The sequence below is a fragment of the Haemorhous mexicanus genome, chromosome 5 (genome assembly GCF_027477595.1).
Source record: "Haemorhous mexicanus isolate bHaeMex1 chromosome 5, bHaeMex1.pri, whole genome shotgun sequence".
Taxonomy (NCBI): Eukaryota; Metazoa; Chordata; class Aves; order Passeriformes; family Fringillidae; genus Haemorhous; species Haemorhous mexicanus.
The window spans coordinates 75,832,658-75,847,194 of record NC_082345.1 but is presented as its reverse complement, the minus strand read 5'-3'; the positions used below and the strand labels follow the sequence as shown (position 1 = coordinate 75,847,194).

The 14,537-nt window shown below is 64.6% G+C and overlaps 1 protein-coding gene across 1 annotated transcript in view; it reads right to left on the bottom strand.

Annotated features, from left to right (window-relative positions):
• Positions 1-14,537, bottom strand: part of SND1 (staphylococcal nuclease and tudor domain containing 1) — an 80,190-nt gene that overhangs the window by 60,917 nt on the left and 4,736 nt on the right. Inside the window, exons 3-9 of the mRNA XM_059847681.1 lie at positions 13,135-13,255; positions 9,790-9,868; positions 8,623-8,783; positions 8,404-8,495; positions 6,612-6,767; positions 5,535-5,641; positions 5,088-5,178 (exon numbers count right to left, since the gene is read on the bottom strand). Coding sequence (XP_059703664.1) covers positions 5,088-5,178; positions 5,535-5,641; positions 6,612-6,767; positions 8,404-8,495; positions 8,623-8,783; positions 9,790-9,868; positions 13,135-13,255 — 807 coding nt within the window. The remainder of the gene's footprint in view (positions 1-5,087; positions 5,179-5,534; positions 5,642-6,611; positions 6,768-8,403; positions 8,496-8,622; positions 8,784-9,789; positions 9,869-13,134; positions 13,256-14,537) is intronic.

Sequence of the window (14,537 nt, the reverse complement as noted above, 5' to 3'; positions counted from 1 at the left end):
CATGGGACACAGCAGGACATGGGATGTAGCAGGACACAGATGTAGCAGGACGTGGATGTAGGATACAGGATGCAGCAGGACATGCAGCAGGACACAGATGTAGGACACAGGACGCAGCAGGACACGGCACCTGGAGCAGGGACACCGTGTCTCCCAGGCAGGACAGAGCCGGGTGGCAGCAGGAGCCACGAGGGACCTCCAGGGTCCCTGCAGGGCCCTGACCCAGTTACAAAGGGTCCCTGCAGGACATGGGATGCAGTAGGATATGGGATGCTGGAGGACAAGGGAAGGGACATGGGACACGGGGCACAGCAGGACATGGCACCTGGAGCCAGGGCTCCCACGGGATGCCAGTCCCAGGCAGGACAGAGCAGGGTGGCACGAGGGGCACACCCAGGTGCCCACCCTCCCTGGGCAGCCGTTCCCTCCTGCTGGCGCCACAGGGAGGGCAGGAGGGTCACAGGGGGTGACAGGGGGGGTGACACGGTGACAGAATGGGCACTCAGCACCGCCCCGGGGCCGGGGCTTTGTCTCCCCCCACGTTCCCAGCCCGCTGCAGCCACTTCCCTTATCCAATATTTATTGTGGCTTCTCCTGCCTGCGAGAGGCCCTTTGATAACGGGGATTGGAAGGATTATTTTTTTAAAGCTCTGCAGCTGTTTCTTGCAGAGCCAGCACGCTCTGGCTGCTGCTTCCCACGTCCCCCGGGCTGGGAGCAGGGAGGGCAGCTCTGGAATGTCCCTGTGTCACCGGCCACCCCGGTCCCCCCATCCCATCACCGCCCCAGGGCACAGAGCTCACAGCCCCCCCCTTGTCCAGATTTATCAGGGATGATTTTTTCCCTCACTGCAAGAGCTGGGCCCAACAAAGGCTCCAGTTTTCCACCCGGGGCTTTGCTTGCCCCCAGAACTGGGAGCACACAGGGAGGGAGAACTGGGATGAGTACAGGACACAAAACCTCCCAGTCTGGGTGCCCCAGACCCAGAGTCTGGACCAGCCTGAGGAAGAGCAAGCAGAGAGGGAAGCAGCTCTTCCTCTGAGAATTTGAAATTCCACCCTTCCCGAGGGTCTGGCAGCACAACTCCACCCCCACTAACCCTGGCTGTCCCCTGAAGGCACAGCTGATTCCAAATGCTGATCCCAGTCCATGGGAACAGCCAGGGACAGACAGCAGAGCAGCCACAGGGCTGAGATCCAGGGACCTCAGCGTGCTGGGATGTGACCTTGGGGTGATGGGAGGTGACCTCAGGGTGCTGGGACTCCACTTTTAGGGCTGGTTTCCCTGGGAGCTGACAAGGACCCCCATGCCTGGGACCCTGGGGACGTGTCCCCACTCCCAAAGCTGCTGACTGCTGTGCTCCTAGGACAGCATCCCAGTCCCAGGACAGCATCCACTCTTGGGATGCACAGAGAGCATCCCCAAAGCTGAGGGTGACCTTCTGCACCCCAACAAGGACAGTGGCACTGGGGGAGCCAGAGCCCAGCACCAGGAGAGGCTCAAGTGTCCCCCTGCCATGCCAAAAATGTCCTTTAGAGGGGTTTTGGCAGGGTCTGGCACTGGGCTCAGCCCAGGAGCAGCTCCCACCGAGCTCCGGGATGATTTGGCCACGACCAGAGCTCCCAGTACAGGGACTAAAACCCAGGATCAAAGGAGCCGGGCTGAGCCCATCCTCCGGAGCGTGGCAGGGCGGGACAGGGGCGGGACACGGCCCGGGGGCTGCCGGAGCCCCCAGCCCGCGGGGCCGGCGCTGCCGCAGCCCCCCCTGCAGAGGATGGCTCCCAGCCCAGCCCAGCCCAGCGCAGGCACGGCTCCGCAGCGTGTCCCAAATCCCGCTGCTCCCAGCCGAGCTGACGTAGGGATTTCGGGAGAGCGCCTCCAGCCCCTTTGACATTTCCATCCCTCTGCTTTCTCCTCGCCCCCCACCAGCACCAGACCTACAACCGAGGCCAAGCCTCCCCTGCTCCCCCAGCCCAGCCCAGCCCAGCGCCGGCAGCCGCAGCCAAAATTAGCCGGAGCCGATTTGCCGCGGTTGATCAACGGTGCAAAGGCAGGTTGGGATCTTCCTCCTCCTCCTCCTCCTCCTCCCCCTCCCCTCGCAGCCCCTTCCAGCAGCTCCTGCGTCAGCTCTGCCGCTGCGAACGAGCCCCGCTGTGCCGAGCACGGAGGCGGCTCCGGCGCCATCCCCGCCCGCCCGCTCCGTGCCCGGCCCCGCCACCGGCACCGGCACCGGCACCGGCACGGCCGGGCCCGGGGAGGCCGGACACGTGCCCAGCTGCGGGACCCGCGCTGGCACGGCAGCCGTGCGGGCATCTGCCCTCATCTTCCCTGTCGCTTACAATTCCGGGCAAGGGGAAAAAAAAAAAAAAAAGCCCCCAAAGTGACACGGAAATGCGGGGGCGCTGCGGCTGCCAAAGGCCAAATTCCAGAGCCCCGTGCGAAGAGCAGGAGCGACCCAACAGGCGGAGAAATTCCAGTCTCCTCCCCGAAAAACAGGACACGGTGTTTGCTGCCTTTGGGGGCTCCCAGGGACCCCGCAGAGCCAGGGAATCGGGGGATCCTGCAAACTCTGCCCCCCAACCCTGGGGGATCGCACTCCACAGCACCGGGGGTCAGTGCCCACCATTCCCAGGGCAATCCTGGGGATGGGGGGAGATGCTGCTGATCCCAAAGCCACCCGGGACATCCCTTTCCAGAGACTGGGGGGAGCCCCGCCTGCTGCTATCCCACAGAATCACGGCATCTTGGAAGCGCCGGGAGCATCCAGCCGCCCGCCCCCTCCAGCAGCTGAGCGGAGCGTGACTGACGGCCCTGGCACCGCTCCTGGCACCGCTCCTGGCACCGCTCCGGTGGCAGCCGCTGCCAGCGGCGCTTCCCGGCGTTCCAGCGCCGGCACGCGGCCCTGCCGTGCCCACGGGACACCTGCCCGGGTGTCATTTGTCACCGCCACGGGGAGGGGACAGCCACGTCCTTATGCTGAGGGACGGGCTCTCAATTCCGGCCTCCCGGAGCCCCTGCGAGCTCGGTGTCCCTGCACTGCTCCCATAGGGAATGCCCAGCCAGCCCTCCCTGGTTTGGGCAGGTTTTAGGGAGCTCTGCTGCTGTCCCAGCCACATCCGAGCCACCCGAGCAAGCACAGGAGCCATTCCCAACCTCATCCCCGCAGACACGAGCCAGGGCACACAGGGATCAGCTCTGAGCAGCTACAGGAGCTCCTGGCTGTCCCAGCAGCTCCAGAGCTTTTCCATCTCTGCTCCATTCAACCCCCAGCACCCAGGAGACCCCCAGGGTCTGCCAAGGCTTGATCCCATTCCTGCTTTTCCCCAGGAGCTGCCAGGCTTGGTCCCATTCCTGCTTTTCCCCAGGTCCCACCAAGGCTTGATCCCAATTCCTGCTTTTCCCCAGGAGCTGCCAAGGCTTGATCCCACTCCTGCTTTTCCCCAGGAGCTGCCAGGCTTGATCCCATTCCTGTTTTTCTCCAGGAGCTGCCAGGCTTGATCCCATTCCTGTTTTTCTCCAGGAGCATCCAGGCTTGATCCCACTCCTGCTTTTCCCCAGAGCTGCCAGGCTTGGTCCCATTCCTGCTTTTCCCCAGGAGCTGCCAGGCTTGATCCCACTCCTGCTTTTCCCCAGGAGCACCCAGGTGAGGCCAGGTTGCTCGGACACGATCCTGGTCCCAGCAGGACCGGAGCAGCTGGAAGGACCCGACCCTGCACAGGGACCAGACCGACTTTCCAAGAAATGTGGCTGCTGCCCATTCCCAGGGAAATTCCAGCAGCTCGGGAGCCGCGGCCGCTGCCTGGGCGAGGCGGCAGCTCCATCTAGTGGGGCTGATCCCACGGATCCTGCCCGGATCCCGCAGCTCCCGCACCCCACCCGGGACCAGCCCACGCTGCTTCACCTCCCTCCAGCACCGGCTGCACCCTTGGACCCGCGCCAGGGCAGGGAACACACCAGCACCCACCAGGAGAGGCTCAGCAGCATCTCCAACCTTTGGGAGAAGTGGGAACCACCACATGGGGCAGCCATTCCCTGGGAGGATCAGGAATTGATCCATGGGGCAGCCATTCCCTGGGAGGATCAGGAATTGATCCATGGGGCAGCCATTCCCTGGGAGGATCAGGAATTGATCCATGGGGCAGCCAATCCCCTGACAGGATTAGGAATTGATCCATGGGGCAGCCATTCCCTGGGAGGATCAGGAATTGATCCATGGGGCAGCCAATCCCCTGACAGGATCAGGAATTGATCCATGGGGCAGCCATTCCCTGACAGGATCAGGAATTGATCCATGGGGCAGCCAATCCCCTGACAGGATTAGGAATTGATCCATGGGGCAGCCATTCCCTGGGAGGATCAGGAATTGATCCATGGGGCAGCCATTCCCTGGGAGGATCAGGAATTGATCCATGGGGCAGCCATTCCCTGACAGGATCAGGAATTGATCCATGGGGCAGCCAATCCCCTGGGAGGATCAGGAATTGATCCATGGGGCAGCCATTCCCTGACAGGATCAGGAGTTGATCCATGGGGCAGCCATTCCTTGACAGGATCAGGAATTGATCCATGGGGCAGCCATTCCCTGGGAGGATCAGGAATTGATCCATGGGGCAGCCATTCCCTGGGAGGATCAGGAATTGATCCATGGGGCAGCCATTCCCTGGGAGGATCAGGAATTGATCCATGGGGCAGCCATTCCCTGGGAGGATCAGGAATTGATCCATGGGGCAGCCATTCCCTGGGAGGATCAGGAATTGATCCATGGGGCAGCCGTCCCCTGGGAGGATCAGGAATCACTTGAGGTGTGAGCCCATCCCTGTGGCCCCGGCACACCTGAGCGAGGTGCCAGGACACCCCCAGTCCGTGCCCACAAACCAAAGCCCCTCTCTCAGGGCTCCTTCTCTTCTCCTGGCACCTCTTCCCACTCCTGCCCTGCTGGAGATCCCAGAGCACCCTGGGATCCATGGCTGGGATCCAGCTGAGGGAGACCCCTCTGGGGTTTGTCCAAACCCATGGAGAGGCCAGACTGGGAGCTGGGCACCCTGTGCTGTGCCCCGGTCCCCAAGTGTCCCTTCCCGGCCCCGCTCACCTTGGCCACGAACTGTTTGTCCTTCTGGTCCAGGTTTGCCGTGGGGGCCACGTAATCCCTCCAGATCCTCAGCTTGCGCTCCTTGGCAAACCTGCGGGGTGGGGACAGTGGGACACCGGGGCTGGGACACCCCGACGTGCCGGGGGTGGCACTGCCAGCAAAGCCCCGGGGAGAGATGGAGGAGAGATCCCATCCATCCCACCCCAGATCAGCCACACGGGGCTGGGGGAAGCTGGAGTCACTCTGGGCACCCCATGGATGCAGCTGGGAGCGGCGGGAACAGTGGGATCAGATGGGATCAGCAGTGAGCAATGGGAACAGTGGGATCTGCAGGAGCACTGGGATCAGCTGGGAGCAGAGGGAACAGAGGGAGCAGAGGGATCAGCTGGGATCAGCAGGAGAAGAGGAACAGGGGGAGCAGAGGGATCAGCAGGATCCCCACCCCACCTCTCGGCCGCGCGCAGTTTGTCGGCGCCGCGGGTGTAGACGGCGATGGACCAATCCACACAGCGGGCAAAGCCCTCCTTCAGCAGCAGCTCCGTGATGTTCCCGTTCTGCAGCGAGCAGGAGAGGGCCCGGGGTCAGCAGGATCCCCCCCAGGGTCAGCAGGATCCCCCCAGGGTCAGCAGGATCCCCCCCGGGGTCAGCAGGATCCCCCCAGGCCCTGGCCCTGCTGGGCGGGACCTGCACAGCCCCTTCGATGTCCCCTGAGCTCCCAGTGCTGCTGGAGACCCCACCAGTGCCATCCCCGGGCTCTGCCCTCCTCACATGGACCAGGATGTCCCAAACCCACAGGGAACAGCCCACAAATCCCAGTGACACCCCAGGCTCTGCCCTCCTCACATGGACCAAGATGTCCCAAACACAGAGGGAACAGCCCACAAATCCCAGTGACACCCCAGGCTCTGCCCTCCTCACATGGACCAGGATGTCCCAAACCCAGAGGGAACAGCCCACAAATCCCAGTGCCATCCCAGGCTCTGCCCTCCTCACAGCCCAGGATGTCCCAAACACAGAGGGAACAGCCCACAAATCCCAGTGACACCCCAGGCTCTGCCCTCCTCAGAGCCCAGGATGTCCCAAACCCACAGGGAACAGCCCACAAATCCCAGTGACACCCCCAGGCTCTGCCCTCCTCACAGCCCAGGATGTCCCAAACCCACAGGGAACAGCCCACAAATCCCAGTGACACCCCAGGCTCTGCCCTCCTCACATGGACCAGGATGTCCCAAACCCAGAGGGAACAGCCCACAAATCCCAGTGCCATCCCAGGCTCTGCCCTCCTCACAGCCCAGGATGTCCCAAACACAGAGGGAACAGCCCACAAATCCCAGTGACACCCCAGGCTCTGCCCTCCTCAGAGCCCAGGATGTCCCAAACCCACAGGGAACAGCCCACAAATCCCAGTGACACCCCCAGGCTCTGCCCTCCTCACAGCCCAGGATGTCCCAAACCCACCACAAGTCCCAGTTCCCCCACTGGGAGCAGCCCCAGCCCCCGGAGGCAGCCCGTGCTGGCACCCACCGGGTGCAGGATGGTGCCCAGGATGTTCTGGTTGTGGCAGCTCTCCAGGACGATCTGCACGTCCCTCTGGAGCAGCCGTGACTCCGTGAAGAATTTGGCTTCGGCCGCGAACGGCTCCGGGACCTCGGAGTCAGCCTCGCGCTTGAAGGTGGGACACTGCGGGACACGGGGACAGTCAGGGCCAGGGAGGGGCCCAAACCTCGGGAGGAGGGCGGAAACCCCCCTGGGGAGGAGCCTGCCCCATTCCCTGGCTCCAGGGGTGTTCTGGGGACTGAAATTGGGGAATTTGTGTCAGGACAGAGCCCTTTGACTGCCTGGGGAAACAGGGACTGACTCCAGCTCAGGGGACCCCTGGACAGGGACCTGGAGCTGCTCCAGGGCTGGAGCCCCTCAGTGCCCAGGGATCCAGGCTGGGAATGCTGGGAATGTTCACCTGGAGGGGAGAATGAAATTCTTCAGGGAGAGCTCAGAGCCCCTGGCAGGGCCTGGAGGGGCTCCAGGAGAGCTGCAGAGGGACTGGGGACAAGGGATGGAGGGACAGGACCCAGGGAATGGCTCCCACTGCCAGAGGGCAGGCATGGATGGGATCTTGGGAATGAGGAATTCCTGCCTGGGCTGGAACTGCCAGAGCAGCTGGGGCTGCCCCTGCATCCCTGGCAGTGCCCAAGGCCAGGCTGGACACTGGGGCTGGAGCAGCCTGGGACAGTGGGAGGTGTCCCTGCCATGGCAGGGGTGGCATGGCAGGGGATTTGGGGTCCCTTCCCACCCAAACAAGTCTGTGGTTCCTAGAACTTGGACAACAGGAGGAATTTCTCCATGGGAAGGGTGATCAGACGTTGGAAGGGGCTACCCGAGGAGTTCAAGGAATTCCTGGAGGTGGCACTCAGGGCTCTGGGCTGGGGACATGGTGGGCACTGGGCACAGCTGGGACTGGAGGGGCTGGGAGGGCTTTTCCAACCTCAGGGATCTCAGGATCCCATGAACTCCCAGCACAACCCTGACCAGGGTGTCTGACAGCCCCACCCAAGCCACACCTGTCCCCACCCCACGGTGACACCCTGGGCTCCTCCCAGCCTGGTTCCGCAGGTACAGCAGGTGACAAGGATGTCCCTCCACCCCTCCCTGCTGCAGCCCCGGACCCAGAGAGCGTCAGGCGCCAGGAGGTCGGACAGGGAAGGAACTGGACAGCGGCAGTCTGGCAGTGGGAACTGGGCAGTGGGAACGGGGCAGCGGGAACGGGGCAGCGGGAACGGGGCAGCGGGAACGGGGCAGCGGGAACGGGGCAGCGGGAACGGGGCAGCGGGAACGGGGCAGTGGGAACGGGGCGGTGGGAATTGGGCGGCGGGAACTGGACAGCAACAATCTGGCAGTGGGAATTGAGCAGTGGGAACTGGGCAGTGGGAATGGGACAGTGGGAATGGGACAGTGGGAATGGGACAGTGGGAACGGGACAGTGGGAACGGGACAGTGGGAATTGGGCAGCGGGAACTGGGCAGCGGGAACGGGGTGGCGGGAACTGAGCGATGGGAACGGGACAGCAGGAATTGGGCAGTGGGAATGGGACAGTGGGAACTGGGCGGTGGGAATTGGGCAGCGGGAACTGGACAGCAGCAATCTGGCAGTGGGAATTGAGCAGTGGGAACTGGGCGGCAGGAATGGGACAGCGGGAATGGGACAGTGGGAATGGGACAGTGGGAACTGAGCGATAGGAATGGGACAGCGGGAATTGGGCAGTGGGAATGGGACAGTGGGAATTGGGCAGTGGGAATGGGGTGGCAGGAACGGGGCTCACCTTGATCCCCGAGAGCATGACGGTGACCAGGTAGAAGTCGGGCAGGAGCAGGGCCCTCACCACGCTGCCGTCCCGCACGTGCTCGATGATGGCTGCGGAGCGACACCGGAGCTCACCCCGCTGGGCTGGGGACAGCGGGACACAGGGACACGGGGACACGGGGACACGGGGACACGGGGACACGGGGACACGGGGACACGGGGACACGGGGACACCTACCATTGACGGGTTTCTGGTGCAGGGAGTCCACGAAGTGCCGGGGGTTCTCCAGGGTGTACTTGAGGTCGCGCACGGTGTGCGAGCCCGAGCCCTCGCTCCACATGCCCTTCTTGGCGCTGCGGGCCTGCTCCTCCAGCTCGGCCAGCCGGCTCTGCTCGGGGCTGCGGGCAGCCGGCACTCAGCCCCGCAGCCGCCCTCCCCGTGCCGGCCACCGGCCACCGCCGCGGGGCTTCAGTCGCTGCCATCCCCGCCCGGACCCAGCCCAGCTCCTCCCAGCGGGAATGCAGCTGGAAGCGCCTCCTCCTCCCATAGATGGGGGAGGAGAGCCCGGGAACCCCCCCAGAGGCTGCTCTGGGCACCACGAGGGAAAGGCAGAGGTGTTCCCGACTCCCAGCAGGGCAGAGCAAGTCTGGGAGAGCAGGGAAGGCACGTTCCATGGGAATCCAGGGGTCAGCCTGGCCCCGCACGCACAGGGAGCCACCGAGGGCCCTCAAGGTGCCCATGCCCCCTCCCAGCCCTGGCACCAGCCCTGCCACAGCACACTCAGGGATACTGAACAGAGCAGCTGGGGCTGCCCCTGGGTCCCTGGCAGTGGCCAAGGCCAGGCTGGACACTGGGGCTGGAGCAGGCTGGGACAGTGGGAGGTGTCCCTGCCATGGCAGGGGTGGCACTGGAGGGGCTCTGGGGTCCCTTCCCACCCAACCCATTCCATGACTCCCTGACCCCACAAACGAGGCTGACCCTGCCCTGAAATGTCCTGCCCCTCTGGAATGGATCCCGTCCCCATGGCTGCAGCCCTCTCCCATGCTCCAGGATGTGAGGGAGCCCAGGACAAGCCTCGGCTCTGCTGGCACAGGGATCACCCAGGCAGACCCAGCAGCAGCCACGTCCCAGCACCTCCTCTCCAGTGGCAATGAAGGGGATGCAACCCCACCCCCAGGGAGAGTCCCTGCTCCACAGCCCAAGGACAGAGCTCCAGCATCCAGGGAAGGAAGGAGGCAGCCCCTGCCAGCCCCCGAGCCCACGGCACACCCCGGGGCTGCCTGTGGGATGTGGGCACCTCAGGGCTGAGGAGCAGGGCCTGCAGCCGAGGGATCCAGGGGCTCTGTGCCTGAGCACCAGCCCAGGATCGGGATCAGATGGGAGCAGGATGGGAGCAGCACCTACTTGTTGGCTCGGATCCCCTCCCGCCGGGAAGCCAGTCCTTCGGCCACCAGGGACTCGGCAATGTTCTCACCACTGGTGTCTGGGAGGAGAGGAGCAGCCGGTGAGAGGAGCTGGAGGGACACGGGAATGGAGCAGCACTCCCAGAATCCCAGGTAAGCACGGCTGGAACAACCCCAGAGCTCCCCTGGGGACTCCAGAGCTCCCTGGGCAGCCCCTGCCAAGGCCTGAGCCCCCTTTCCATGGGGAAATTTCTCCTGGTGTCCAACCTCACCTCCCCTGGCCCAGCCTGAGGCCATTCCCTCTGCTCCTGTCCCTGTTCCCTGGAGCACAGCCCGACCCCCCCGGCTGTCCCCTCCTGGCAGGGACTTGTGCAGAGCCACAAGGTCCCCCTGAGCCTCCTTTGCTCCAGGCTCAGCCCCTGCCCAGCTCCCTCAGCCCTCCTGGTTCTCCAGCCCCTTCCCAGCTCCATTCCCTGGACACGCTCCAGCCCCTCCAGGGCTCTCCTGGCAGGAGGGGCCCAGAGCTGCCCCCAGGATTCCAGGGGGTCCCTCGGCAGGGCCAGCACAGGGGACAGTCCCTGCCCTGGGGCCGTGCCCACAGCCCAGGGGCCATCGGCCTCCTGCCCCCCGGCCCCCCTGGGCTCGTGTCCAGCCGCTGGCACAGCACCCCAGGGCCTTTCCCAGCTCTCCAGCCCCTGTCCCAGCCTGGAGCGCTCCAGGGGCTTGGGCTGACCCCAGGGCAGCACCTGGCACCTGGCTGAACCTCACCCTGCTGGCCTCAGCCCACGGATCCAGCCTGTCCCCATCCCCCTGCAGAGCTCCGTGCTCTCCACCCTCCCCAGGCAGGAGCTGCTGCAGGGAATCTGTCACAGCGTTCCCACATTAATGGTGTTTAAACCCTGACAAACTTCATCAGGAAACATTTTCTGCCTCATTTCTCCCGCCCGCGCCGCTCCAGGCGGGGCTGGAGCAGGGATGGGGACGGCTCCAGAGAGGCCCCAACATCCCAACCCTTCCCAGCCCCATTCCCTGCCCACGGGCCCCGGGATGGCCCCGGCTCAGGGCAGCCCAGGGGAGAGCAGAGCAGCTCCCCAAACCCAAGGTCCCAATCAAACACTGGATTCCACCGCCTCGGATCTCGGGGGTGACCCCAATCGCCCCCTCTGCAGGAGGGGATCCCCATCCCAAAGGGCCCCCAGGCACCGTGGCAGCTCAGGAATGCACCACGGAATGTCCTGAGGGGGAAGGGACCCCCAGGGATCACCAGCCCAGATCCTGGCCCTAGCCAGGACACCCCAAAATCCCAGCCTGTGCAGGAGGGCCTTGTCCAAACGCTCCTGGAGCACAGGGGTAACTCTGACACCCCGGGATCTGTGGGAGCTGGCAGCACCGAGGGTCCCACTGCCCTGGGCCGGGGGGACACGGGAGGAGCTCCCTGGGACGCGCCAGGATGCAGCAGCAACGGGGGCTCAGCTCTGGGATGGCCGGGGAGCAGCGAGGGGCGGCTGGGCAGGGCTCCAAGCAGGCACTGCCCACCTGGGCCACACCCAAAGCCCCCAGGGAGCGAGCTCCAGCCTGCCCGGGTGGGCAGGGACGCTGCTGATCCCGGGCACCAGCGGCCATCCCCGGCTCTGCAGCCCGGCACCCTCGGATCCCAGAGCCACAGGGAGCTCTGCCCATCCCGGGCCCCCTCCCCCTGCAGAGCCCCCTGCCCCATCCCGGGCCCTCTCCCCCTGCAGAGCCCCCTGCCCCATCCTGCCGGCCTCGGGATCTGCCTGGGACCAGCAAGCCTGGCTGGATGAGCCCATCCCTGCTCCTGCTCTGGGAAAGGTCCTGAGTGCCATGGGAATGCCAGGGCAGGCTCTGAGTGCCACGGGAATGTCCTGAGTGCCACGGGAATGCCAGGGAAGGCTCTGAGTGCCACGGGAATGCCAGGGAAGGCTCTGAGTGCCACGGGAATGCCCTGAGTGCCACGGGAATGCCCTGAGTGCCACGGGAATGCCAGGGAAGGCTCTGAGTGCCTCAGGAATGCCAGGAAAGGCTCTGAGTGCCACGGGAATGCCAGGAAAGGCTCTGAGTGCCACGGGAATGCCCTGAGTGCCACGGGAATGCCCTGAGTGCCACGGGAATGCCAGGGAAGGCTCTGAGTGCCTCAGGAATGCCAGGAAAGGCTCTGAGTGCCACGGGAATGCCAGGAAAGGCTCTGAGTGCCACAGGAATGCCAGGAAAGGCTCTGAGTGCCACGGGAATGCCCTGAGTGCCACAGGGAGCACACCTGGAGCACCCACTCCCCCTTTCCAGCCCATTCCCACATGGAAAACAGCCGAGTCCGCAGGGATGTGGGGCTGAGGGCACCCAACCCCCTCAGACCCCACTGGGGCTCCCCAGGGACTGCCCCCAAAATTCAGCAGCCCCTTCCCAGTGCCTGGTCCTTCCCTCCTTGCCATGGCATGGCAGTGCCTGGGAGCTGTGTCCAAGCCCAGCCACATCCCACTGGTATCCCAAATATCCCACGGCAGGGCTGTCCCAGCTCCACACGGAGCATTCCCCTGCCCCAGCAACAGGGAGCCTCTGGAGGATGAGCTGGGAGCCCAGACCTCATCCCCTGAACCCCCAGGGCACGGGGATTTGGGGCAGGGACAAAGCTGGTGCCCCCAAAGGGCTGAGGGGACACGGGGAGGGAGAGCCCCAAAACCCACCCGGAACGCTCGGGGTGAATTCCTTTTGGGATCTCAGCCACAGACAAGCAAGAGATTTGTAACAACAGAAAGGATGGCAAAGGGAGAGCCGTGGGAATCCACCCAGCGCTGCTCCTTGTGCCCGTGAGCTCCCACCCAGCTGGGATCAGCACCAGGCCATTCCCCCCTTCCATCCATGGAGAAGAGGGAATGCACCCTGCTGCTGCCACAGCACACCCCAACACCACTCTCCACTGCATGCCCCCAAACCAAAAGGTGGCTTCCAGCTGGATTTGTGCTTAGGGCATTCCAGGCTGAGCCCAGGAACACTCCTGGAGCTGTGGAAACCTGGGGGGCAAGCACCCCTCACTCCCCTCCCAGAGCTGGGGGGCCACGGAAAGTCATGGAAAAGTGATGGGAAAGCAGGCAGGCATCCTCCTGCTGATGGCACATCCCAACACAGCCCAAACCTCCCCTTGTGCTCCCCCCCAGAGCCACCTTTTCCCAGGTAAAACACCCTGAAACACCATTTCCCCACCCTGAAACACCTTTTCCCAGGTAAAACAACCTAGAGCCACCTTTTCCCAGGTAAGCCATCCACAGCCTCACCTTTTCCCAGGTAAAACAACCTGGACCCACCTTTTCCCAGGTAACCCCTCCATCCTCACCTTTTCCCAGGTAGACCATGCCGTACTCCCGGCCCTGCGGGGTCTTGTACTCCACGGTGAAGCACACCTCCTTCCCGATCAGCTTCTTCCGCAGGAACTCCCGGGCCGGGAAGCCCCAGGGCTGCCGGGAGGGAGGGAGGGAGGGAGGCGCCCTGAGCCACCGGGGCAGGGCAGGGGGGAGCAGCCCCCAGTTCCCCCGGAGCCCCCTTCTCCCCCGGCTCCTCGGGAGGAGCACCCCGCCAAGGGGTCCCGGGCGGGTCCCAGCGCCCCCAAACCGCGCCGAGCCCGGGGCAGCTCCCGGGGCAGCCCCGGCTCCCGCGGGGGCACGGAGGGCTCCCTCCCGGCAGCTCCGGGGCGGGAAGGCAGCGGGAAGAGCCCGGCGGGGAGCACGGCGCTGGGCACGGCAGGCTCGCTCGGGAGCGCGTTCCCGGAGCGCGTTCCCGAGCGCGCTCCCGCTCCAGCACCGGCGGGTGGGCGGGAGCGCGGCCGGAGGTGGGAACATGACGCGCTCATAAACAATTAGCGGGGCTGACAGGCGTCACTTTGGCAAAGAGTGACATTTAGAGGCTGTTTGGAAGACAAAACTCCCCAGGGAGAGCAATTATCTGCCAGCGCTGCTCCCGCCGCCCCCGGCCCGCAGGAGGGGGGCCGGGCCCCGCCGGCACCGAGCGGCTCCGGGACCGCCCCGGGTGCCCCTACCCATCCCCCGAGTCCCAAACTACCCCCAGTGCCTCAACCAGGCACCCCATGTGCCCCAAACCAACCATTCCATGTGCCCCTACCCATCCCCCGAGTCCCAAACCACCCCCAGTGCCCCAACCAGCCACCCCATGTGCCCCAAACCACTCCCCGTGTACCCCAAACCAGCCACCCCATGTGCCCCAAACCAACCCCTGGGTCCCAAGCCACACCCGACGTGCCCCAAACCACCCCCTCATGTCACTGAAACTCCCCATATGCCACAAACCATCCCCCTGTGCCCCAAAACAGCCACCCCATGTGCCCCAAACCACTCCCTGTGTACCCCAAACCACCCCTTCATGTGCCCCAAACCATCCCCGAGTCCCAAACCTCCCCCCATGTGCCCCAAACCATCCTCTTGTGCCCCAAAACTCCCCCCATGTGCCCCAAACCATCCTCTCACGTGCCCCAAACTCTGCCATGTGCCCCAAACCATCCTCTTGTGCCCCAAAACTCCCCCCATGTGCCCAAACCATCCTCTTGTGTCCCAAACTCTGCCATGTGCCCCAAACCTCCCCCCATGTGCCCCAAACCATCCTCTTGTGTCCCAAACTCTGCCATGTGCCCCAAACCATCCTCTTGTGCCCCAAAACTCCCCCCATGTGCCCCAAACCATCCTCTTGTGTCCCAAACTCTGCCATGTGCCCCAAACCATCCTCTTG